The sequence below is a fragment of the Eubalaena glacialis genome, chromosome 17, assembly GCF_028564815.1.
Source record: "Eubalaena glacialis isolate mEubGla1 chromosome 17, mEubGla1.1.hap2.+ XY, whole genome shotgun sequence".
Classification (NCBI taxonomy): Eukaryota; Metazoa; Chordata; class Mammalia; order Artiodactyla; family Balaenidae; genus Eubalaena; species Eubalaena glacialis.
In genome coordinates this window covers 43,127,439-43,151,813 of record NC_083732.1, presented here as the reverse complement: position 1 = coordinate 43,151,813, position 24,375 = coordinate 43,127,439, and the positions used below count along the sequence as shown (strand labels likewise).

Below are 24,375 nucleotides of genomic sequence, written 5' to 3'. Positions count from 1 at the left end.
TGTATACCTAGTTATATGCAAAGTTTTGCTCTTAGAAAAAGCAAGTCTGTAAGAGTGAAAATGAGCTGTCTAGGAAGAGTGACAGAGTAGGAATCTGTTACCTCCTCTGGCTATAGGAGGAGTTTCTAAATTTCTAGGCAGGTACATTTTTTGCCTTGGAAACAATTTGTTTTTCTGTACTAAAAATTAGTATCTCTATATTTTTCTTGAAACACATGCTTTCTTGGAAGCAATATTGTAAATAAAAAGTTAAGAATGGAGCCATGCATATACAAACAATATGATTTCACATAAATCGTGTCAGAAAAAAATTGTATTTTTTTCAATAAAAATAAACACAGTAGTTGATAAAATGAGAGAAGAATATGTAACTTATGAACTGCCAATACTGGAAGGAAGTACTAGTACCACAAATGAAATACACTAGAATGAGGTAAAAATATTGCCTAATGAGAAATAGAAAAGACAGAGCAGAAGTTTTTGTCATCAGGGAATTTGTCATTGGCAGGTCACTAGGCATTTCTTGCCAGTATCTCCAGTTATATGGCAGCATTTTGATACAACCCAAATGCCTAAGACCACTAAGGGAGGGAAAAATAGCAGATAAACTCCCCATAGTGGAATTCAGTACTCATCATCACCAGCTGTATAAGAATACCTAGTTTGTTGTTGCCTTGGGGTCTACCATGGACCCACATAAGCTCCTACAAGCAATACTAGAGGCACTAGGATGTAGATTGGTATTGGTGCCAAGCTGATTTCACGACCAAACTTAATAAGGTATAGCTGTTTTTCTAGAGCTGCAGTTTGGAGAAAGGAGTTAATGGTTAAAATATATAGAAAGATTGCAGTACTTGAATGCTAAATTGTGCTAGAGTGACTCTTCTCTTCCCTCCCCTACTCCTCGCTCCTGACACACTGCGCCTTAGTCAGATTTATATGCCCTCCTCTATACTCCCAAAGTCCCGTGTGTGCACATCCTTGTTAGAGCACTTACCACACCAAATTATACTTGTAGTTTTACTGTCTTTCTACATGTTAAGAATGTGAGCTCTTTGAGCCCTGGGGTATGCCTCCTTCTCCATAGTATCCCTGACATACATCCAGTACAGTACCTGGTACAGAACAGATGCTAAGTACTTGTGACTGAGTGCTAACTAACTCTTGGAAATCCACCATAGAGGGCCTGGCTGGCTGCTGCTTTTTGCCTAACTATAGCTGAAGGCCTCTTGACTTCCTCTGTCATCAGAGCTCGTAGAGGGGGCTTATATCACATCTCCTCAGTTACAAAACTAGAATTGCCCTGGAGCAGCAGTCAAACTTAGAAAATGAGTGAGTTGAATGAAGATGTGACAGTTATTACCACTCCTACATCTTTCATAGTAGCACTGTCTCTGTAGTCCTCCCAGAGAATGTGGAGCTGCTCTTGTTAGAAGATCCAGGGACCCTCTATGTGACCCTTCCTACCTTAATCTGTGGGCCAGAGAACCAATTTAGGTATTTGCTGGTTGACAAGAATGTCTGTTCCAATAATATATTCAGAAACTGGGGAAATAACTTCAGCGTGGGTACCCAGATTTACTGGGACCACTATGGGTGGATCTGGGGCAAGACTCCATCTGTAACCTGATGGCCATCTATAACTTCTCTGACAGGTCACCCACATTGGAGTTTTGAGTCAGGAATTAGCACCATTTACGAGCCAGTTTCTAGCGATACCTGAAATATCTGGGTATTTTCTTTTTCCCCAGTGAATAGTCACTCTAGTAAATGATCTCAGGTCTTTAGGGGAGACTTGGAGATTTATAATATATACTTATAGTAGTGTCGCTGGATCATTCGTCAGAGGCATCAACAAACCCTCAATAAAGATGCTCTGGGTCTGTGAACTTGGCTTTGTTGGAAACTGGTTGAAAAACTATGACTCATCACTGTGGCTACTCAAGTCAGGTTGCTGGTTTTAAGACCTAGATTTTTCTATTATATATAACCAAGTAACATTTGTGTAGGTTACCCATCCATTTCATTCTTAGGCTTATTTCAATGAGCCACTGCCAAAGGTCCTTATGGATCAAAATTTTCTAATATCCACTATTTCCCATTACATTAAATGTACCCACTTTTTCTTTGACTTTTAAGTGCTGCCATTTGGCCTCTGTTACTCTGGGATTCCATGATCTCAATTGGAGTCATCCTGCACTGTAATGCCTGGTCTATGTAGGAGAGCCACCACAGCAGAATGCTTGTGTTCCCCTAAATAATGTATAAATCAATGCCTTAGTTAAAGGCATATCCTCTGGGTCCTCTCAGGGAATGTAGTGGGGTGTGGGATGCAGATTTCATATGATAAACTCACTCTAACATTCCTGACTCCTTAAACCTTTGATTGCTTCTTCTGCATCATGCTAGGGATGTTTTGACATTTCAACCTCATTGAATGTAAGGCCAAGTCTCATCAAACCAACAAGTAAACTGATAGAGCCACTTTCAGATTTAAAACAAACATTGAAACCAGAACATTTGTCAAGTACACCTGGATTATTAAATTTGGCTCAACTCAGTGTTATATTCCATCCTCTTTGCTTTAACCCCCATAAGATTCACTCCCACACATATTCTCCAGGTTTCTGACAATATATATTATCAAAACATTGCAATTCTCTTGATGTATTAGTTGCTTCTTTCTGAGTCACACTTTGTACTTGTCCTCCTAAAGCTTGTTGAGATCTGATCCTAGTTTATGGGTCTTGAGGCAACAAGGGGTTTGATGATGGGTCTTAAGGAAAATGGTCATCTCCTTGTAAGATAACTACTTCAGGTGAGCTTATTACAGTTTTCCATTAAAAAGAGGCTCATATTCTCAGACATAAGAAGAAATGTTGTGTTCCACTCACAGGGGAGGCTCAGAGTGACTCAGGAGTGTAAGATTCTCAGCTCTGTTTGGGTACAACTAGATGGCCCCATTCCAAGTTTCAGAGTTCCACTTCTTTGCAATCAGTGTCCTAAGTTTCACATGGCAGACTTAGTAAGGCTGTGGGTTTCCCTGACCTTATAATTTAGCTATCTATACAATTAAATTTTGTGTTTGATTTTCAGCAATATAAGCCCTGTGACAATTAGAAATAAGCAATATTTTTAGGGCTGCAATAGAAGTTCTCTGACCATGACTTGTGCTGAGAGTTTAAAGACCTGAGCTTCTCATTTTACCCCATATCACAATCCACACAGTAATTATTACTGCCATAATGGTCAAGTAAAGGAGCCTCAAATATCACAATCATCTACAGGAGATAATCTGATTCACCAGGATGCCACTGCATGCCATCAATCACTACCATACCATGTCTCACTGGTAAAGGAGCTCAGCACTGCATTCAAGCCCAAGGCATGACCAACCCATTTCTCCAGTCCCATTTTTGAGGGTCTGTTTCCTGGGATTACACCTGGTATGAGTTTTATAACAGTTAGGACCTGAAGATAGAAACCAAACAATATAACAGAAAGAATTAATTTGGTATAAAGTTGTTAAGTAGGTAACTAAAAGGTAAAGATATTACTCTAACTTATCAAATAGGTATTAAATGCAGGAAGCAGCTATTACCTCTAGGGCTGTGAGAACAAAGGGAAGAGATTAGAATTATTAAAATTTAGCAATTTAGAGGAACATAACTGAAACGTGACTTCTCAGAGGCACCAGCCCACTGGTGGTGATGTCTCTGAGCCCTGGAGAAAGATTTTGTACACCTGGAGAAAGGGCTACAAGTCCCTTCTTCCTCCTTCAACCTTGCAGGTTCTGTTTATCACCTCCTATTAACAAAACATAACCTGCAGCCAGCTGGCAAAGAAAAAATGTGGTTTGGAGAGTTTTAGCTCCAGCATGACAAAGCATAGAAGGGTGGATTTGGAGCTGAGAGTCGGTAGCCTAATAGCTGGCACATTTATCTTCCAAACTGACTTTAGCGAGATGGATCCTTATGAGGGTGTAATGGTTCTAGAAGAATCCAAGAGTCTCCTGGAATAGTTTTATTTCTTTGGTTTCAGAGAGGGGAGGAACAGAAGGTGGTCTTCCCTTTCTTTGTGTTGAACTGGACTGGAGAGGTTTTACACAGGATGTAGATATCCCATAGCAGCCAAGCGCAACCTGTCCCTAACCATACTCTCCACAAAAATCCTATGGAGGAGAAAAAGCCAAAGCTTTCCTCACAGGCTGGTCCTTTATACTTTTCTTGCTCATCCTATAATCATAGTGTTCTAAATTATCTCTCATTTTAATCTGATGTCATTTTTCAATTTTGGTACATCTTTGTCAAGGGCCAGAAGGACTGCACATAAAGGCTGTATTAGTGAAGTAAGCGAATTAAACTGGAAAATATTGTCACTGCAGAGATTTATAAAGGAATAACTGAGATAATAAAGATCAGAGCTATCCAGCAAAACATTTTCAACCTTTAAAATGCTATATCTGGGTATATCTGGTAAAAAATGAAGTATGGATTATTACACCAGGATGAATTAGCAGGAAAGAGGGGCTTTTGGGCATAAAATAAATAAATTAGGTTGATGTTTATGATGGGAAAGTGTAATTTGATCACTTGTGGGTTTATAGAATAATAATGGTTCCTTTTGAGTGTTTTAAGGAAGACCATTATGTATGCCTTGTGATCTATGTTATTTTGTGTTGTTTCTTTTACGAGTCTCAGTTTTTCTGTGAATTTTTTATCATGAACTAATTCTTTCTTCATATTATATTCTAATTTTCATTTTCCCTGACTCTTCCTTCTCCTCCTCCTAATCCCCTTTAACTCAGACCTGATTCTTGTCTAAGTATTTGTGCAGAATCCCCATTAGTCCTTACATCTTTTCCCTATATTAAATTATTATTCATTAAAAGAGGCAGCTGTCATTATGGAGTGACCTCTGAGAGAAGAGTCAGCTCTTGGCTTTGCTGAAGTGCTGTATAAAAGTCTACTAAGAAGTCAGAATCTCTGGTCTTCAGTTTTCTCTTCCATAAAATGAAGAAATTAGACTAAATACTAGACTAAGATTGCTTGAATTTCTAACACTGTATAATTCTGGAACTTTGAGGGGTTTTTCAGGTTTGAGGACTACTGGTCTAACAAATACTGCTCACATGGAGAAAAAAGATTTTTCACTTAGGCAAACCCCATAGAGAAAATGATCATTGTTTAAATAACAAGACTCTTCCAAAATGAAGAACTTTTGTGACTCTTAATATCCAATGATCCCAAGTTCTGAGATTACAGTGGACTTTTTATCCAGGTCAGAAATTTAAAATAGGTGTAATAGTGGTGATCTGTTGACTGTTTTAAAGTGAAAAGAGACAAAATGAACAATCTAAGTTGCTAATTATTGCAGGTTTACTGACAGTGAAATAAATTTCTGGAATTACAAGTCCTTTACAAGAGGAGATGGAGTTGTAGGTCAAGGTTTCCTTGGGATAAAAGTACAAGAAATATCTCTAAATCAGTTTAGTGCTAAAGTAATTAATGGACAGAAAATTGAAATTATAGGCCTGAAAGCACTGTTTAGTGGAGCAGTTAGGCTGCAACATCTGTCATTCTACTGATCTCTTGGATTGATTGTACTTATCTGGTGGGCCAGGCCAGTGTCCCCTGTCCACTTCCCTCTCTCAGTGCATGATTTGGAGAGGGTATTCTATATATAGAAGAGAGCCTTTTTTTCAGTCATGCTGTGCTCCCCTGCTAGGACCCTAGCTCCTCTTCAAGGAGAGTAGTGGTAATATACTTAGTATCATTTTCCCAGGAGAAAGAGATGAGCCTGATAAATTTCAGTGATTCACTTATTCATTCATTTATTCATCCATCATCCATTCAATAAATATTGAGTGAGCATCTGTCATAGACCAAGCACTATAACAAGTGCTGTGTCAGTTCTGAACAAGCCAAACATGACCTTGGCCTCATGGAGCTTATAGTCTTTCCCATTTTAGACTTCTAATCCTCACTCATTCTTTCCCCCTCCTTCCACTTCCCAAGCCTCCAGAAGATTCTCGCATATTTTTGTCATTGAAAGCTTTTCTTTTTTTACAGGTTAAAAATTATATAGTACAAATTTTAGAGGAAAAGTTCACAGGGTTTTGTTGGTTCTGATACACTTCAAATGTATCAGAACTAAATAAGATCAACCATTAAAATCTTTAGGAGATTCCACTGAGCAAAACTTTTGCCTGTTGGAGTGAATGGGTTTTACCATCCTTATATGTAGCTGCAATGTGTGGCCTCTTCCCCTCACCCTCAATGTCCTTGTTTTCTTTGTGAAATTGTCTTGTCTTTAAATTTCTTTTCTATCACACTATGTAAGGTCGAAACCTGGAATTAATGGGAGACCTACTTCATGTTACTTTATAACTCAAGGAAAAGGCAAAAGAAGAAACTTTTATTAATAATGTTATTGCTAATAATTATTTTAAAACGTATTTATTATTACACACCAGGCAGTGTGTCTTGAACTTCTAGTGAGGTGTGTATGCTTTTTCCCAGAACAATACCTTCTTTACTGAGATCTGATAATCTGCAAATTGCACAGGCTCAAATGTATTTTGACACATTGATCCTTTAACCTGTTTTTTCTTCTTGATTAATACATTACAGGTAATTCTGCATCAACCTTAAATTCTTTCAAGGATTTAAAACTATCTTTTGTTTGTTTTTTGTTTTTTGAATTTCATTTATTATTTTTTATACAGCACATTCTTATTACTTATCTGTTTTATACATATTAGTGTATATATGTCAATCACAGTCTCCCAATTCATCCCACCCCCACCACCCTTGGTGTCCATACATTTGTTCTCTACATCTGTGTCTCTATTTCTGCCTTGCAAACCGGTTCACCTGTACCATTTTTCTAGATTCCACATATATGCATTAATATACGGTATTTTTCTCTTTCTGACTTACTTCACTCTGTATGGCAGTCTCTATGGCTGTCCATGTCTCTACAAATGACCCAATTTTTTTTTGGCTGAGTAATATTCCATTGTATATATGTATCACATCTTCTTTATCCATTCGTCTGTCGATGGGCATTTAGGTTGCTTCCATGACCTGGCTATTGTAAATAGTGCTGCAATTGAACATTGGGGTGCATGTGTCTTTTTGAATTATGGTTTTCTCTGGGTATATGCCCAGTAGTGGGATTGCTGGGTCATATGGTAATTCCATTTTTAGCTTTTTAAGGAACCTCCATACTGTTCTCCATAGTGGCTGTATCAATTTACATTCCCACCAACAGTGCAAGAGGGTTTCCTTTTCTCCACACCCTCTCCAGCATTTGTTGTTTGTAGATTTTCTGATGATGCCCATTCTAACTGGTGTGAGGTGATACCTCACTGTAGTTTTGATTTGCATTTCTCTAATAATTAGTGATGTTGAGCAGTTTTTCATGTGCCTAATTTATAGTTTTATAAATTATAAAACTATTTTTATAATTTAGACATCTATAGCTTCTTTTTAAGTTCAGTGTTTGGCAGTGTTCTGGTATAAGACTCCCAGGGATGTGTGCATATTGTCATTTCAATGTGGCCTCTTTCAGAGCCTTGGCTGCTGCAGAAATTTGGTTTATTATGAATATTTGAGTGGATAACATTTGTTGCTAATTCTTTGCAAGTCTAAAAAATCTACATGATATACCCCAAGGATGCCAGGTGGTAATATGTGGATTTTAAATATACCATAATGTGTTGTGCTCTAACTCATTTCAGACTATCGTAGAGTTCAGAATCTAATCCAGTGGATAGAAAAATCTCTATTTCAAAAATAGCTCTTTTCATGATTAGGTATTGTTATTGTATTTTATAGTGTCACAGCAGTGACCCTTGAACTATCAGTTCTCTTTAGTGGGGATTCAATCATGTGTTGAGGTGTAGCCTTTTCTAGATGGCCTATGACAATATCTTACCTAGAAAGGGGCTCCTATGCCTGTAAATAAGATAGCTACAAAATGAGGCTAGGCAGTCCCCTTTAGAAATCCCATTCTGGAATAGTATATCTAGATTCTTTTTCTCTAACTTTTGTAACAAATATATACTTCTGGTAGATGAACACAATTCTGAAATTGGGCTTCTACCCTCTACCCAATCACCCAATCAGTCGACTTAAGGACTCTCAAAAAGCAGTGTGTGTGTGTGTGTGTGTGTGTGTATCTTTGTATTCTCAGAATTTTCAAACATACACAAAAGTAGTAAGAACAAAATGACCTTCTGTGTCTTTATATTCGTAAATATCGGCATTTTGTTACTCTTGTTGCATCTATTAACCCATTTTTTTCTTGGAGTATTTAAATTAAATTCCAGACAATATATTTTTTACCCATAAATACTTTGATACATTTCCTAGATTTTTAATGTTAGGTGAAAGTTTGACACAAAAATTGTTAAATTTACTTCATTCTTGTTTTTTGTCTGAAATTAGCATAATTCCATTCTAATTAGAACATGCTCCATGTTGATATGTTTAGATTTCCTGGGTTCGTTTTTGTCTCTCCTTGACTGCCACAAAACCCTATTTTGTTCTTGTCATACTCAGCAGTTTTATACTGGTTCTAGTATAACCAGAGCACGACAACTACACAATGTATGTATATGTATATATGTAAGTGATTTTAAAGCTTTGTCCTCATTGACTATTTCTATTTCTTGGGAGTCATATCATTAGTGTAAGATTTTTACTTTAGGCATAAATGATCACCTTCTTATTACAAACTCTATGAATTTGCACATAGAAATGGAGTGGATATTTTGAGTATAGGTTAATAAAAGGTGTAAACCTAGGCAGGTGTGATTTGGATTTTAGGAGCTAAGAATTACTCTACTTCACAATATAGTCCTATATGTGTTTCCGCTCTGAAACTATATTATGTTGGCCAGCTTTAAAAACATAAAGAACAGGAGAAATTTTGATAGTTTTCCTACTTTACTTCTATTGCTTGTTTGCTGAAACCAGCCGTAATATCTCTGAGACTCTGATTCAGTGGCTAATATCTTTTTAGCGGAACTCCCACCTCCGTACACAGCCATTGCCAGTCCAGATGCCAGTGGTATTCCAGTAATAAACTGCCGCGTGTGCCAATCTCTCATCAATTTGGATGGCAAGCTTCACCAGCATGTGGTTAAGTGCACGGTTTGCAATGAAGCTACGGTAAGTGGAGATATTCATTAATAAAAGCAGAAATTATTATCTGACATCTTCTCCCTAAAAAAGTACTCCAATAATGTTACTTACAAGTAGATGTGGGCTGGATACAGAAATGGCCATTTTTTTTATCCTTTCTTTCTTCCCTCTGGCTATTTCTCTTTTATCATACAAGGATGCCTCCAGGTGTTTAAAGTTAACTTCATTATGAAAATTTCATGATGAATTTAAATGTAATGCCATTTGGCTCTTTACTTTCTAAAATGAGACTGACCATGGACAGTTATTTACAATTATCTTCAGTGTCTATCCTCATCTCAACGAAATCCATTCTGATTTTCACTAAAATGAAATATACTGAAGTTCACTACAAATGTGGACTTTGTACTTATTATGTAGAAAATTATTTAAACTTGTTTTACGTCTGTAGTATGTCGGTATAGTTTTTCTGGGCTTTCGTGATTGTGCATTTATTATTGACATTTGTGTCAAAGTGTTTATTAACAGCTTGGTATATTATTCCATTTATTTGATATTAATTCAGTGAAATATTCAAAAAAACTTGAAAGGCATATTTTTTTACTGAACTTTGAGAAGAGCAACTAAATTTTAAGTAGGATTTTTACAGTTTTAAGTAATAAACTGGTAAAGAGTATACTGGTTAAATTAAATATATTTCTACTTTCATGGTTAGGCTTTATTTTAAAAATTTCAATGTCTCAAAATTTGAAATTAAATATTAATTTAATTTTTGGTATTTGTAGTTTTTCCTCTTTAGAAAAAGCCTAAAAGAAAGGTCAGCCAATGATTACTGTATCTCTAAGAACCTTGAAAGATGAATACTGGGGGCTTTATTATATGTTTTATGGAAAAATCATAAGATAAAACCTTAAGTCATGAAGCAATATATATCATTGTAAATACTTTTTCTATAAGGGACATCTTTTAGAGAACTTTATTGTGTAAATAGGTGATACCTACAAAACTAGCTATTTTCTTTTTCAGTTGAACACTTAAATAGTAAGTTTAATTAATATCAACTTCCTTAGTGCTCCTTTTAGAGTTGGCAAGCAAATAAGAATTGTTAGACACAAATAGCATTTAAACAAAAAATACCAGTGTCTTAAAGGCTTCCTTGGATTTGACATTAGTGTTGAATTTTTTCACCTCTTCCTTCACCCATACAAACTTTGTTCTTTAATGAGAAGAAAGGAGATTTAAGCTTTATATTTACATGTGGAAGTAAACAGAACAGAGTAGGTCAATTATGCAAGAATCTCAAAGTCACTATGGATTTAGCCAGCAGCCTCAATCTGGTTACTTAGAAGTGATGAGTTCATATAGGGTCAATAAAATTTGGCTACAAATAAGCTAGCTACTTTTGGACATAAAGAAAATTGTGCTGAAATTTTTATATCATTACTACCCCTGTTAAGTAAAGACATGTAAAAAATTGTGAATATTCTAGAGAATATGAATAGTATTTCATCAGATTGCCTTGTATGGAATTAGTAATATTACAAGGGAAGAAAAAATTGAAAAAAAAAAGCCTTTGAGGAATTCTGTAACATATGACCTGCTAATGTTTACAGTGTAATGTGATCTTAAATTTATGAATGAAGAGGTAGGTGTTAGGCAACTGGCAGCTTCTCTGGAGAAATTCTATGTTGAAAATAACAGATATAATAGACAGATATAGTGGACCAGGGCCCAAGAGAACAATTCTCTTATGTTCACTATCACTGTTTCCTACTCAATTTAACTGTTATTCATTCTCCTCATGTAACCTAAAACAGGATGTCAGTGTGTCTATTCTCTTGGGTAGCCACCTTTAACAGGAATTGGACATTCCTGTGGAGATTGAAAGAAATAAAACATAACAAAACAAAACAAAAAATCAAGGTTAATAAAAGTCCTTTTTACTTCAGTAGATAGAATTAGGAAGGGAAGTAAGATGTGTGTTGTGTGTGTGTGTGTGTGTGTGTGTGTGTGTCTGTGTGTGTGTGTCTGTATATGAGAGAGAGAGAGAGAAAGAATATGGACAAATTTTAGCAACACTTGGAGAACACAGAATTTAAGGTTAAAAAGAGAAGCAATATCTATGACTAGTTAATGGAAAATTTGAGAAGTCCTGGAGAAAGAGTGGAGCTAGTTGGCTGCATACTTGATTGAGTCTGAGCTTTGGAGACTAATAGACTGGGGTTTGAATCTGCCACTTAGTAGCTATATATCCTTGGGGACTTCTCCAAACTGTGGTTCTTCATGTAAAGAGGTATAATAGTAATAATACCTACCTCTTAGGGTTGCTGTTGGGATTACAGAGGTAAAGTGCCCAGCACAGTTCCTGGAACATGTAAGCTTATTTTGCCAAGTAAGACTATTAAAACTTATGCATATGAACAATGTCATCTCCCCTGCTGCCCCCCACCCCATCGTTTTACTGTAGACCAGACATAACATGGTGTGGGCTGGCATTGAGGACCAGTGCTTGAAGTCTTCTAGTTCAATCATCTTGTTTTACAAATGAGAGAATTGAGGTCTAGAAGTATGGTGGGAATAAAATACAGGCTACCTCAGAGACCTTACAGGTTCAGTTCCAGACTACTGCAATAAAGCAAATATTGCAATAAAGCAAGTCACACAAATTTTTTGGTTTCCAGTGCAAATAAAAGTTATGTTTACACTATTCTGTAAGTGTGCAATAGCATTATGTCTAAAAACAGGATATGTCTTAATTAAAAAATACTTTATTGCTAAAAAATGTTAACCATCATCTGAGCCTTCAGCAAGTCATAATCTTTTTGCTGGTGAAGCATCTTGACTCCCTTTTGATGGCTGCTGACTGATCATGGAGGTGCTTGCTGAAGGTTGGGGTGTCTGTGGTAATTACTTAAAATAAGACAACAGTGAAGTTCACTGCATCAATCAATTCTTCCTTTCATGAACCATTTCTCTGTAACACACAATGCAGTTTGGTAGCATTTTACCCACAGTAGAACTTCTTGCAAAATTGGAGTCGATCCTTTCAAACCCTGCGGCTGCTTTATCAACTAAATTTATGTAATATTCTAAATACTTTGTTGTCATTTTAACAATCTTCACAGCATCTTCACCAGGAATAGAATACATGTCAAGAAACCAATTTTCTTTGCTTATCCATAAAAAGCAACTCCTATCCATTAAAGTTTTATCATCAGATTGCAGCAATTCAGTCACATCTTCAGGTTCCACTTCTAATTCTAGTTCTCTTGCTATTTCCACCACTTCTGCATTTTCTTCCTCCACTGAAATTGAACACCTCAAAGTCATCCGTGAGGGTTAGAATAAACTTCTTCAAACTCCTGTTAATTTTGGTATTTTGACTTCTTCCCATGAATCACGAATGTTCTTAATGCATCTAGAATGGTGAATCCTTTCCAGAAGGTTTTCAGTTTACTTTGCACAGATCTATCAGAGGGATCACTATCTATGGCAGCCTTATGAAATCTATTTCATAAAAAATGAAACCTGAAAGTCAAAATTACTCCTTGATCCATGGGTTGCAGAATGAATGTTGTGTTAGCAGGCGTGAAAACATTAATCTCATTGTATACCTCCATAAGAGCTCTTGGGTCACCAGATGCATTATCAATGAGCAGTAATATTTTGAAAGGAATTTTTTTTTTCTCAGCGGTAGGTCTCAACAGTGGCCTTAAAATGCTCAGTAAACCATATTGTAAACAGATGTGCTGTCATCCAGACTTTGTTTCTCTATTTATAGTGTAGTGGCAGAGTAGTTTAGCATAATTCTTTAAGGGCCCTAGGATTTTCAGAATGGTAAATGAGCATTAGCTTCAACTTAAAGTCACCAGCTGCATCAGCCCCTAACAAGAGAGTCAGCCTGTCCTTTGAAGCTTTGAAACTAGACATTGATTTCTCCTCTTTAACTATGAAGGTCCTAGATGGCATTTTCTTCCACTAAAAGGCTTTTCATCTACACTGAAAATATTTAGTGTAGCCACCTTTCTTAATTAGCATAGCTAGATTTTCTGAATAACTCGCTGCAGTTTCAACATCAGAACTTGCAATTTCAACTTGCAATTTTTTTTTATTGAAGTATAGTTGATTTACAATGTTGTGTTAGTTTCAGGTGTACAGCAAAGTGATTCATATGTACACACACACACACACACAAACACACACACACATATATATATTCCTTTTTGGATTCATTTACCTTATAAGTTATTACAAAATATTGAATATAGTTCCCTGTGCTATATAGTTGGTCCTTGTTGGTTATTTTATGATTAGTATGTATGTGTATGTTAATCCCAATCTCCTAATTTATCCCTCATCCCCGTTTCCACTTTGGAAACCATAAGTTTGTTTTCTATATCTGTGGGTCTAATTATATTTTGTATGTAAGTTCTTTTCTTTTAGATTCCACATATAAGCAATATTATATGCTATGGGTCTTTCTCTGTCTGACTTATTCACTTTAGTATGATAATCTCTAGGGCCATCCATGTTGCTGCAAATGGCATTATTTCATTCTTTTTAATGGCTTAGTAACATTCCATTCCAATATACAACATCTTCTTTATCCATTCATCTGTCATCTGATGGACAATTAGATTACTTCCATGTCTTGGCTGTTGTAAATAGTGCTGAAATGAACATTGGGTTGCATGTATCTTTCCAAATTATGGTTTTCTCTGGATATATGCCCAGGGGTGGGATTGCAGGATCATGTGGTAGCTCTACTTTTAGTTTTAAGTGAATCTCCATACTGTTCTCCATAGTGGCTTCACCAATTTACATTCCCTTTAACAATGTAGGAGGGTTTTTTCTCCACACCCTCTCCAGCATTTATTATTTGTAGTCTTTTTGATGATGGCTATTCTGTAAATTGATACAGCCACTATGGAGAACAGTATGGAGGGTCCTTAAAAAACTAAAAATAGATTTACCATATGATCCAGCAATCCCACTACTGGGCATATACCCGGAGAAAACCATAATTCAAAAAGACACATGCACCCCAATGTTCATTGCAGCACTATTTACAATAGCCAGGACATGGAAGCAACCTAAATGCCCATCGACAGATGAATGGATAAAGAAGTTGTGGTACATATATACAAAGGAATATTACTCAGCCATAAAAAGGAATGAAATTGAGTCATTTGTTGAGATGTGGATGGATCTAGAGACTGTCATACAGAGTGAAGTAAGTCAAAAAGAGAAAAACAAATATCGTATATTAATGCATGTATGTGGAAACTAGAAAAATGGTACAGATGAGCTGGCTTGCAGGGCAGAAGTTGAGACACAGATGTAGAGAACAGACATATGGACACCAAGGGGGGAAAACTGCGGTGGGGTGGGGATGGTGGTGTGCTGAATTGGGCGATTGGGATTGACATGTATACACTGATGTGTATAAAATTGATGACTAATAAGAACCTGCCGTATAAACAAACAAACAAACAAAACAACTAATACTAAACTTTCATTGGGTTATTTGTATGGAAATATGTTAATATAAATGTTTCAGACATTACGTGAAATTTCTAAAAATCTTATATGTTCTGGTATAATGTTATAAGTCATAATTCTAGTTATTACTTTAAAATGTATATCTCAGAAATAACTAAATTTCCTTGTCAATTGCACTATTATGAACTTTCATCAAATCTTTAACTGTGGTCATTTTTAAGTCTTTTGTCATTTACAGACAGTTCTGGGTGTACTCTGATGCTTTTGCAAATATGTTCCTATAAAAGGGGTTCATCTTCAAGGAATTCATAGAAAAGACTCTGACAAGTACAGGTTTCTGGTAACTGTACTGATGAACTGAAAGAATAAGCATTTTCAGAACTCTAATGAAAAACTGATGAACTCATAAAAGTGCTAACAAAAGATCAAGATGAAAAAATAACTTAATTACATTGGATGATGGCCATTCCGACATGTGTGGGGTGATATCTCATTGTAGTTTTGACTTGCATTTCTCTAATAATTAGTGATGTTGAGCATCGTTTCATGTGCCTCTTGGCCATCTGTATGTCTTTTGTGGAGAAATGTCTATTTAGGTCTTCTGCCCATTTCTTGACTGGGTTGTTTGTTTTTTGATATTGAGCCACATGAGCTGTTTGTAAATTTTGGAGACTAATCCCTTGTCTGTTGCATCATTTGCAAATATTTTCTCCCATTCTGTGGGTTGTCTTTTAATTTTGTCTATGATTTCCTTTGCTGTGCAAAAGCTTTTAAGTTTAATTAGGTCCCATTTATTTATTTTTGTTTTTATTTCCATTACTCTAAGAGTCGGCTCAGAAAAGATATTGCTGCAATTTATGTCAGAGTGTTCTGCCTATGTTTTCCTCTAAGAGTTTTATAGTACCTGTTGTTACATTGAGGTCTTTAATCCATTTTGAGTTTATTTTTCTGTGTGGTGTTAAAGAATGTCCTAATTTCATTTTTTTTTTAATGTAGCTGTCCAGTTTTCCAAGCACCATTTATTGAAGAGACTGTCTTTCCTCCATTGTATAGTCTTGCCTCCTTTGTCATAGATTAATTGACCATAGGTGCATGGGTTTATTTCTGGGCTTTCTATCCTGTTCCATTGATCTAAATTTCTGTTTTTGTGCCAGTACCATACTGTCTTGATTACTGTAGCTTTGTAGTGTAGCCTGAAGTCCGGGAGCCTGATTCCTCCAGCTCCGTTTTTCTTTCTCAAGATTTCTTTGACTATTTGGGGTCTTTTGTGTTTCCATACAAATTAAAAAATTTTTTGTTCTAGTTTTGTGAAAAATGCCATTGGTAATTTGATGGGGATTGCATTGAATCTGTAGATTGCTTTGGGTAGTATAGTCATTTTGAAAATATAAATTCTTCTAATCCAAAAACATGGTATATCTTTCCATCTGTTTGTGTCATCTTTGATTTCTTTCTTTAGTATCTTAGAGTTTTCAGACTACAGGTCTTTTGCCTCCTTAGATAGGTTTATGCATAGGTATTTTATTCCTTTTGATGCAGTGGTAAATGGGATTGTTTCCTTAATTTCTCTTTCTGATTTTTCATTGTTAGTGTCTAAAAATTCAACAGATTTCTGTGTTTTAATTCTGTATCCTGCAACTTCACTGAATTCATTAATGAGCTCTGATAGTTTTCTGGTAGCATATCTAGGATTTTCTTTGTATAGTATCATGTCATCTGCAGTAACAGTTTTACTTCTTCCTTTCCAATTTGGATTCCTTTTCTTTCTTTTTCTTCTCTGATTGCCATGGCTAGGACTTCCAAAACTATATTGAAAAAAAACTGATGAGAGTGGATATCCTTGTCTTGTTCCTGATCTTAGAGGAAATGCTTTCAGCTTTCACCTTTGAGTATGATGTTAGCTGTAGGTTTGTCATATTTGGCCTTTATTATGTTGAAGTATGTTTCCTCTATGCCCACTTTCTGGAGAGTTTTTATCATAACTGTGTGTTGAATTTTGTCTAAAGCTTTTTCTGCATCTATTGAGATGATCATATGGTTTTTATTCTTCAATTTGTTCATGTGGTGTATCACAGTGATTGATTTGTGGGTATTCAAAATCCCTGCATCCCTGGGATAAATCCCACTTGATCATGGGGTATGATCCTTTAAATGTATTGTTGGATTCAGTTTGCTAATATTTTGTTAAGAATTTTTGTGTCTAAGTTCATCAGTGATATTGGCAGGTAATTTTCTTTTTTTGTGGTATCTTTGTCTGGTTTTGGTATCAGGGTGATGGTGGCATCATAGAATGTTTGGAAGTGTTCTTTCCTCTGCAGTTTTTTGGAACAGTTTCAGAAGGATAGTGTTAACTTTTCTGTAAATGTTTGATATAATTTGCCTGTGAAGCCATCTGGTCCTGGACTTTTGTCTGTTGGGAGTTTTTAAATCACAGATTCAATCTCAGTAGTTGTAATTGGTCTGTTTATATTTTCTATTTCTTCCAGGTTCAGTCTTGGAAGATTGTACCTTTCTAAGAATGTGTCTATTTCTTCTAAGTTTCCATTTTCTTGGCATATAATTGCTTGTACTAGTCTCTTACGGTCCTTTGTATTTCTGTGGTGTCCATTGTAACTTCTGTTTTTCATTTCTAATTTTATTGATTTGGCCTCTCTCCCTTCTTTTCTTGATAAGTCTGGCTAAAGGTTTATCAATTTTATTTATCTTTTCAAAGAATCAGATTTTAGTTTCATTGATCTTTTCTATTGTTTTCTTCATCTCTATTTCATTTATTTCTGCTCTGAGCTCTTTGATTTCTTTCCTCTACTAACTATGGGTTTTGTTTGTTCTTTCTCTAGTTGCTTTAAGTGTAAGGTTAGGTTGTTTGTTTGAGATTTTTCCTGAGATAAGCTTGTATCTCTATAAACTTCCCTCTTAGAACTGCTTTTGCTGCATCCCATAGATTTTAGATCATTGTGTCTTCGTTTTCATTTATCTTTAGGTATTTTTTGATTTCTTCTTTTTTTCGTCAGTGATCCATTGGTTGTTTAGTAGCCTATTGTTTAGCCTCCATGTATTTGTGGTTTCTGCAGTATTTTTCTTGTAGTTGATTTCTAATCTCATAGTGTTGTGGTTGGAAAAGAGGCTTGATATGATTTCAATTTTCTTAACTTTACCAAGTCTTGCTTTGTGGCCCAGCATTTGATCTATCCTGGGGAATGTTCCATGTGCACTTGAAAAGAATGTATTCTGCTGTTTTTGGATGGAATGCTCTATAGATATCAATTAAGTGCATCTGGTCTAATGTGTCATTTAAGGCCTGTGTTTCCTTATTGATTTTCTTTCTGGATGATCTGTCCATTGATGAAACTGGGGTGTTAAAGTCTCCCACTATTATTGTGTTACTGTCAATTTCTCCTTTTATGGCTGTTAGCATATGTCTTATATATTGAGGTGCTCCTGTGTTAGGTGAATATATATTTAAAATTGTTATATCTTCTTCTTATAATGATCCCTTGATCTTTATGTAGTGTCCTTCTTTGTCTCTTGTAGCAGTCTTTATTTTAAAGTCTAATTTTGTCTGATGTGAGTATTGCTACTCCATCTTTCTTTTGATTTCCATTTGCATGGAATACCTTTTGCCATCCCCTCACTTTCAGTCTGTATTTGTCCCTAGATCTGAAGTGGGTCTCTGTTGTAGACCACATATATATGGGTCTTGTTTTTTATCCATTCAGGCAGTGTATGTCTTTTGGTTGGAGCATTTAATCTGTTTACATTTTAGGTAATTATCAATATATATGTTCTTATTGCCATTTTATTCATTGTTTTGGATTTGTTTTTGTAAGTCTTTTTTCTTCCTTTCCTCTTTTGTTCTCTTCTCTTGTGATTTGATGACTAACTTTAGTGTTTGTTGGATTTCTTTTCCTTTTTGGTATGTATATCTATTATAGATGTTTGATTTGTGGTTACTATGAGGTTTTGATATAGCAGTCTCTCTATATATACATGATTGTTTTAAGTTGCTAGTCTCTTAATTTTAAATGCATTACAAATATCCTGCATTTGTACTCTCCTCTTTTGATTACTTGTCTTGATATCATATTTGTGTGTGGATAATTTTCTGCCTTTACTTTATGCTTGCCTTTACCAGTGAGCTTTCCCATTTCATAATTTTCTTGTTTCTAGTTGTGGGCTTTTCTTTTCTGCCTAGGGAAGTTCCTTTAGCTTTTGTTGTAAAATTGGTTTTGGTGGTGCTGAATTCTTTTAACTTTGCTTGTCTGTAAAGCTTTTGATTTCTCTGTCAAATCTGAATGAGACCCTTGCTGGGTAGAGTGTTCTTGGCTGTAGGTTTTTCCCCTTTCATCACTTTAAATATATCATGCCACTCCCTTCTGGCCTGTAGTGTTTTCGCTGAAAAATCAGCTGATAGTCTTTTGGGGATTCCCTTTTATGTTATTTATTGCTTTTCCCTTGTTGCTTTTAATATTTTCTCTTTATCTGTAACTTTTATCAGTTCAGTTATTATGTGTCTTGGTGTGTTCCTCCTTGGGTTAATCCTGTATGGGACTCTCTGTGGTTTTATGGACTTGGGTTCCTGTTTCCTGTCCCATGTTAGGGAATTGTTCAGCTATTATCTCATCAAATATTTTCTCAGGCCCATTGTCTCTGTCTTCTCCTTCTGGGACCTCAATATTGCAAGTGTTGGTACATTTGATGTTGCCCCAGAGATCTCTTAAACTGTCTTTATTTCTTTTCATTCTATTTTCTTTATTCTGTTCCACAGCAGTGATTTCCACCATTCTGTCTTCCAGCTCACTTGTCTGTTCTTCTGCCTCATTTATTCTGCTATTGATTCCTTCTAGTGTGTTTTTCATTTTTGATTTCTTCAACTCTGTTTGGTTGTTCTTTATATTTTCTAACTCTTTGTTAAAAAGTTCTTGTAAGTTCTTGCTTGAGCATCCATTCTTTTCCTGAGTTCTTGGATCATCTTTACTATCATTACTCTGAACTCTTTCTTGGGTATCTCTAGAGATAGTTTGCCTATCTCTACTTCACTTAGTTGTTCTTCTGGGGTTTTATCTTGTTCCTTTGTCTGGAACATATTCCTCTGTCTTCTCATTTTGTCTAAAATTCTATTTGTATTTTTATGTATGTGGAAGGTTAGTTATGTTTCTCAACCTTGGAGAAGTGGCCATCTGTAGGGGATTTCCTGTGTGTCCCAGTAGTACAGTCCCCTCTCATCACCAAGGGCCAGGGACCAGCTGGTCCCAGGGTAGATTCTGACCTGTGTTTGTAGACTCAGTTCCACTGGCTGCTGGATTGTGATTTCTTGCTTCTGGTGTCTGCCTCCTTGTGGGTGAGGCTGGTCTAGAGGCTTATGCAGGCTTCCTGGTGGGTGGGGCCAGGGCCTGCCCACTGGTGGGTGGAGCTGGGTCTTGGCTTTCTGATGGGTAGGGCCGTATCAAGGGGTGTGTCTAGAGGCAGCTGTGTGCTCAGGAACTCTTTAGGCAGCCTGTTTGCTGATGGGTGAAGCTGTGTTCCCACCCTGTTGGTTGTTTGGCCTGAGACATCCCAACACTGGAGCCTACAGGCTGTTGGGTGGGACCAGGACTTGATGCCAAAATGTTGGCCTCTAGGAGAGCTCACACCAATGAAATGTCCCCTGGTAACACTGTCACCAGTGTTGTTGTCCCCAGAGTGAACCACAGCCACCCTCCCACCTCCCCAGAATACCCTTCAAACCAGCAGGTGGGTCTGCCCTAGGCTCCTATGAAGTCATTGCTTTTACCCTGGCTACCAGTGCACACAGGACCTTGTGTGCACCCTCTAAGAGTGGAGTCTCTGTTTCTGAGTCTCCAAAGTCTCTGCAGGAGTCCTATGGAGCTCCTGCAATCAAGTCCTGCTGGCCTTCAAAGCCAAATGGTCTGAGGTTTCCTCCTCCAATGCCAGACCCCTAGGCTGTGGAGCCTGATGCGGGGCTTAGAACTCTCACTTCTATGGGAGAACTTCTGTGATATAATTGTTCTCCAGTTTGTGGGCCGCACACCTGGGGGGGTATGGAATTTGATTATATCAGGAGTGCACCCCTTCTACTGTCTTATTTTTGTTCTTCTTATGTCTTTGGATGTAAAATATCTTTTTTAGTAGGTTCCAGTCTTCTTAATCGATGGTTGTTCAGCAGTTAGTTGTGATTTTGGTTTGCTCACGAGAAGAAGTAAGCTGAAGGCCCTTCTACTCTGCCATCTTGGACAGGAATTGAAAAATTCTGCAGTTTTGCATGACACATACTGTTGGTTATGCAGTTAAGCACACAAGCCCTGGAGTCAGACTGCTGGGATTCAGATTCAGATTCTTTCCTTTAACCTCTATGTGATTGACAGCTAATGTCTCTATTTTCATGGAATTTATACCTCTTCTTTCACCCTTAGTCTAGCTTCAGGGACCGTGTGCAGAGGACTTGCACCTAATGAATTAGATTAGTTTGGATTAGAGTTCCCAGCTCAGAGCTGCTCCTGATATCTGGAATTTGCGTGCTGGGCCATTGGCAGTTCACCCTGCAATTTTATTTTATGGAGATGGCTCCTTTCTTTAAACTTCATAAACTAACCTTTGCTAGCTTTGAACTTTTCTTCTACAGTTTTGTCACCTCTTAGCCTTCATAGAATTGAATAGAGTTAGGGTCTTGCTCTGGATTAGGCTTTGGCTTAAGGGAATGTTGTATCTGGTTTGATCATCTATCCAGACCACTAAAACTCTCTCCATATCTGCAGTATGACCGTTTTCCTTTCTTATCATTTGTATGTTTACTGGAGTAGCGCTTTTAGTTTCCTTTGAGAACTTTTCCTTTGCATTTACAACTTGGCTATTTTGTGCAAGAGGCTTAGCTTTTAGCCTGTCTCAGCTTTGGACAAGCCTTCCTCACTAAGTTTAATCATTTCTAGCTTTTGATTTAAAGCGAGAGATGTGTGAATCTTCCTTTCACTTCAATACTTAGAGGCCATTGTAGGGTTATTAACTGGCCTAATTTCAATATTGTTGTGTCTCAGGGAATAGGGAGGCCCAAGGAGAGGGAGAGAGAAGGGGTCACTAGGTGGAGCAGTCGGAACAGATACAACATTCATCGATTAAGTTTGCTGTCTTATACGGGCAAAATTTGTGGCACTCCAAAACAATCACAGTACTAACATCAAAGATCACTGATCACAGATCAACATAACAAATAATATAATAATGAAGAAGATTCCAAAATTGTGAGAATTACCAAAATTGTGACACAGAGACACAAGGTGAGCAAATGCTATTTGAAAAATGATGCTGATAGACTTGCTTGATGCAAGATTGCCACAAACCTTCAATTTGTAAAATAGCACAGTATCTGCAAAGCACAATAAAGCACAGCACAGTAAAATGAGGTATGTCTGTATAAAAATAAATCTTGTCATTTGCCAAACACACATTTACTTAATGGTAAAATATGTATACAGAGAAATTAAGACAAATTCTGGTTCTTGATACTTTAGATTATATAGGAATACATTCTGGATGTTTGTGAATTTTAGATTGTCAGATTCTATTTATAATATAGTTTAATAAATTGCAGATGGCTTATTGCTAACTTATATATATTTCTACCAAGGTTATTTACTTAAAATTCTTAAATCTTAAAAAAAAATATGTTGCAGACTTACAGAAAGTTAGAAAAATAATAGTACATAGTATAGAGAATTCCCATGTGGGCCCCTCACCCACATTCCACAAACATTGACATTTTGCCAAAGTAACTTTCTCTCTCTAAATAAATAAATATTTTTTTCAGAACCTTTTAAGGTAACTGTGGACATGGTGCTCTTCTACCCCTAAACATTTTAGTGTAAATTTCCTAAAATTTAGTGTAAATTTTCCAAAAAAAAAAAAAAGGACATTCACTTATACAATCACAGTACAGTTATCAAATTCAGGAAATTAACATTGATACAATACTGTTATTTAATCTTTTGACTTCATTCATGTTTGCCCAATTGTTCCATTAAAAAAAAAAATCTGGTCCAGGAGTCAATTTAGAATTACATGTTGCATTTGATTATCATGTTTCTTTAATCTGCCTTAATCTGAAATTTAGTCTTTGTCTTCTATTGCCTTGACAGTTTTGAAGAGTACAGGTAAGATATTTTGTAGAATGTTCCTCATTTGGGTTTGTCTGATGTTATCTTGTGATTAAATTCAGGTTATACATTTTGGCAAGCATGCCACAGGAGTGGTGTTCTATTCCTCTCAGTGCATCAGAGCTTATTTGCTTTAACAAGCTTAAGTCCTAGTAATGAGAGGAGTGTTTTCTTTGGTGTTATTTATTCTAGCTTTTAAATTTACTGTAAAGTTAAATAAAAAGGAAATGCTAGCATTAGGAACTATAATAAGTTTTTTTTAAGCTAAAAGATGCCATAAAATTAATCACTTGTATTCTAGTGAGTAAAGTTTAAGAAAAATTCAAATTTCTGATATACTCCTCTTTCCCTACTATTCTTTTTGAGCTTGCTTTTCTCAGACATGTGCAAGAACCCTCAGTGAATATTTGCCCCTGGCCAGGCAGATAAATGACCTTGTCTTGTGAACTTTAAATGGAAAACAACTCCAGGCCAGTACAAACTAATTTTGAAATATACCCTTCATAATTAAATCTCTACAGTCCCCCAAATTTTATAGAGTGTTTACCAACATTTGAGCTATTTAAAATCAGCTATGATTCATCATTAATTATTAGAGAAATGCAAATCTAAACTACAATGAGGTACCACCTCACACCGGTCAGGATGGCCACCATTAAAAAGTCTACAAATAATAAATGCTAGAGAGAGTGTGGAGGAAAAGGAACCCTCCTACACTGTTGGTGGGAACGTAATATGGTGCAGCTACTATGGAAAACAGTATGGAGGTTCCCCAAAAAACTAAAAACAGAGTTGCCATATGATTCAGCAATCCTACTCTTGGGCATATACCCAGATAAGACTTTAGTTCGAAAAGGTACATGCACCTCTATGTTCATAGCAGCACTATTTACAATAGCCAAGACATGGAAACAACCTAAGTGTCCATTGACAGATGAATGGATAAAGAAGATGTGGTATATATATATATATATATATATGTATATATATATATATATGTATAATATATATATATATATGTACATACGATGGAATATTACTCAGCCATTGAAAAGAATGAAATAATGCCATTTGTAGCAATATGGATGCAACTAGAGATTATCATACTAAGTGAAGTAAGTCAGAAAGAGAAAGACAAATACCATATGCTATCACTTATATGTGGAATCTAAAATATGATACTATCTATGATACAGAAACAGACTCACAGACATAGAGAACAGACTTGTGGCTGCCAAGGGGCAGAGGAGTTGGGGAGGGAAGGATTGGGAGGTTGGGACTAGCAGATGCAAACTATTATATATAGGATGGATAAACAACAAGGTCTTATTTTATAACACAGGGAACTATATTCAATATCCTGTGATAAACCATAATGGAAAAGAATATGAAAAAGAATATGTATATGTATAACCAAGTCATTTTGCTGTACAGCAGAAATTAACATGGCATTGTAAATCAACTATACTTCAATAAAATTTAAAAAATCACTTACGATGCACTTTTCCTTAATGTGTACTTTGGTAGCACTATGGGGAGCCTTAGATTTTAAGAATCATTTCCATTTTATATACAAA

The 24,375-nt window shown here is 36.2% G+C and overlaps 1 protein-coding gene across 1 annotated transcript in view; it reads left to right on the top strand.

Annotated features, from left to right (window-relative positions):
* The window catches only part of PIP4P2 (phosphatidylinositol-4,5-bisphosphate 4-phosphatase 2), a 91,009-nt gene that overhangs the window by 12,543 nt on the left and 54,091 nt on the right, over positions 1-24,375 (top strand). The window contains exon 2 of the mRNA XM_061171959.1: positions 9,031-9,179. Within this exon, the coding sequence (XP_061027942.1) occupies positions 9,031-9,179 (149 nt within the window). The remainder of the gene's footprint in view (positions 1-9,030; positions 9,180-24,375) is intronic.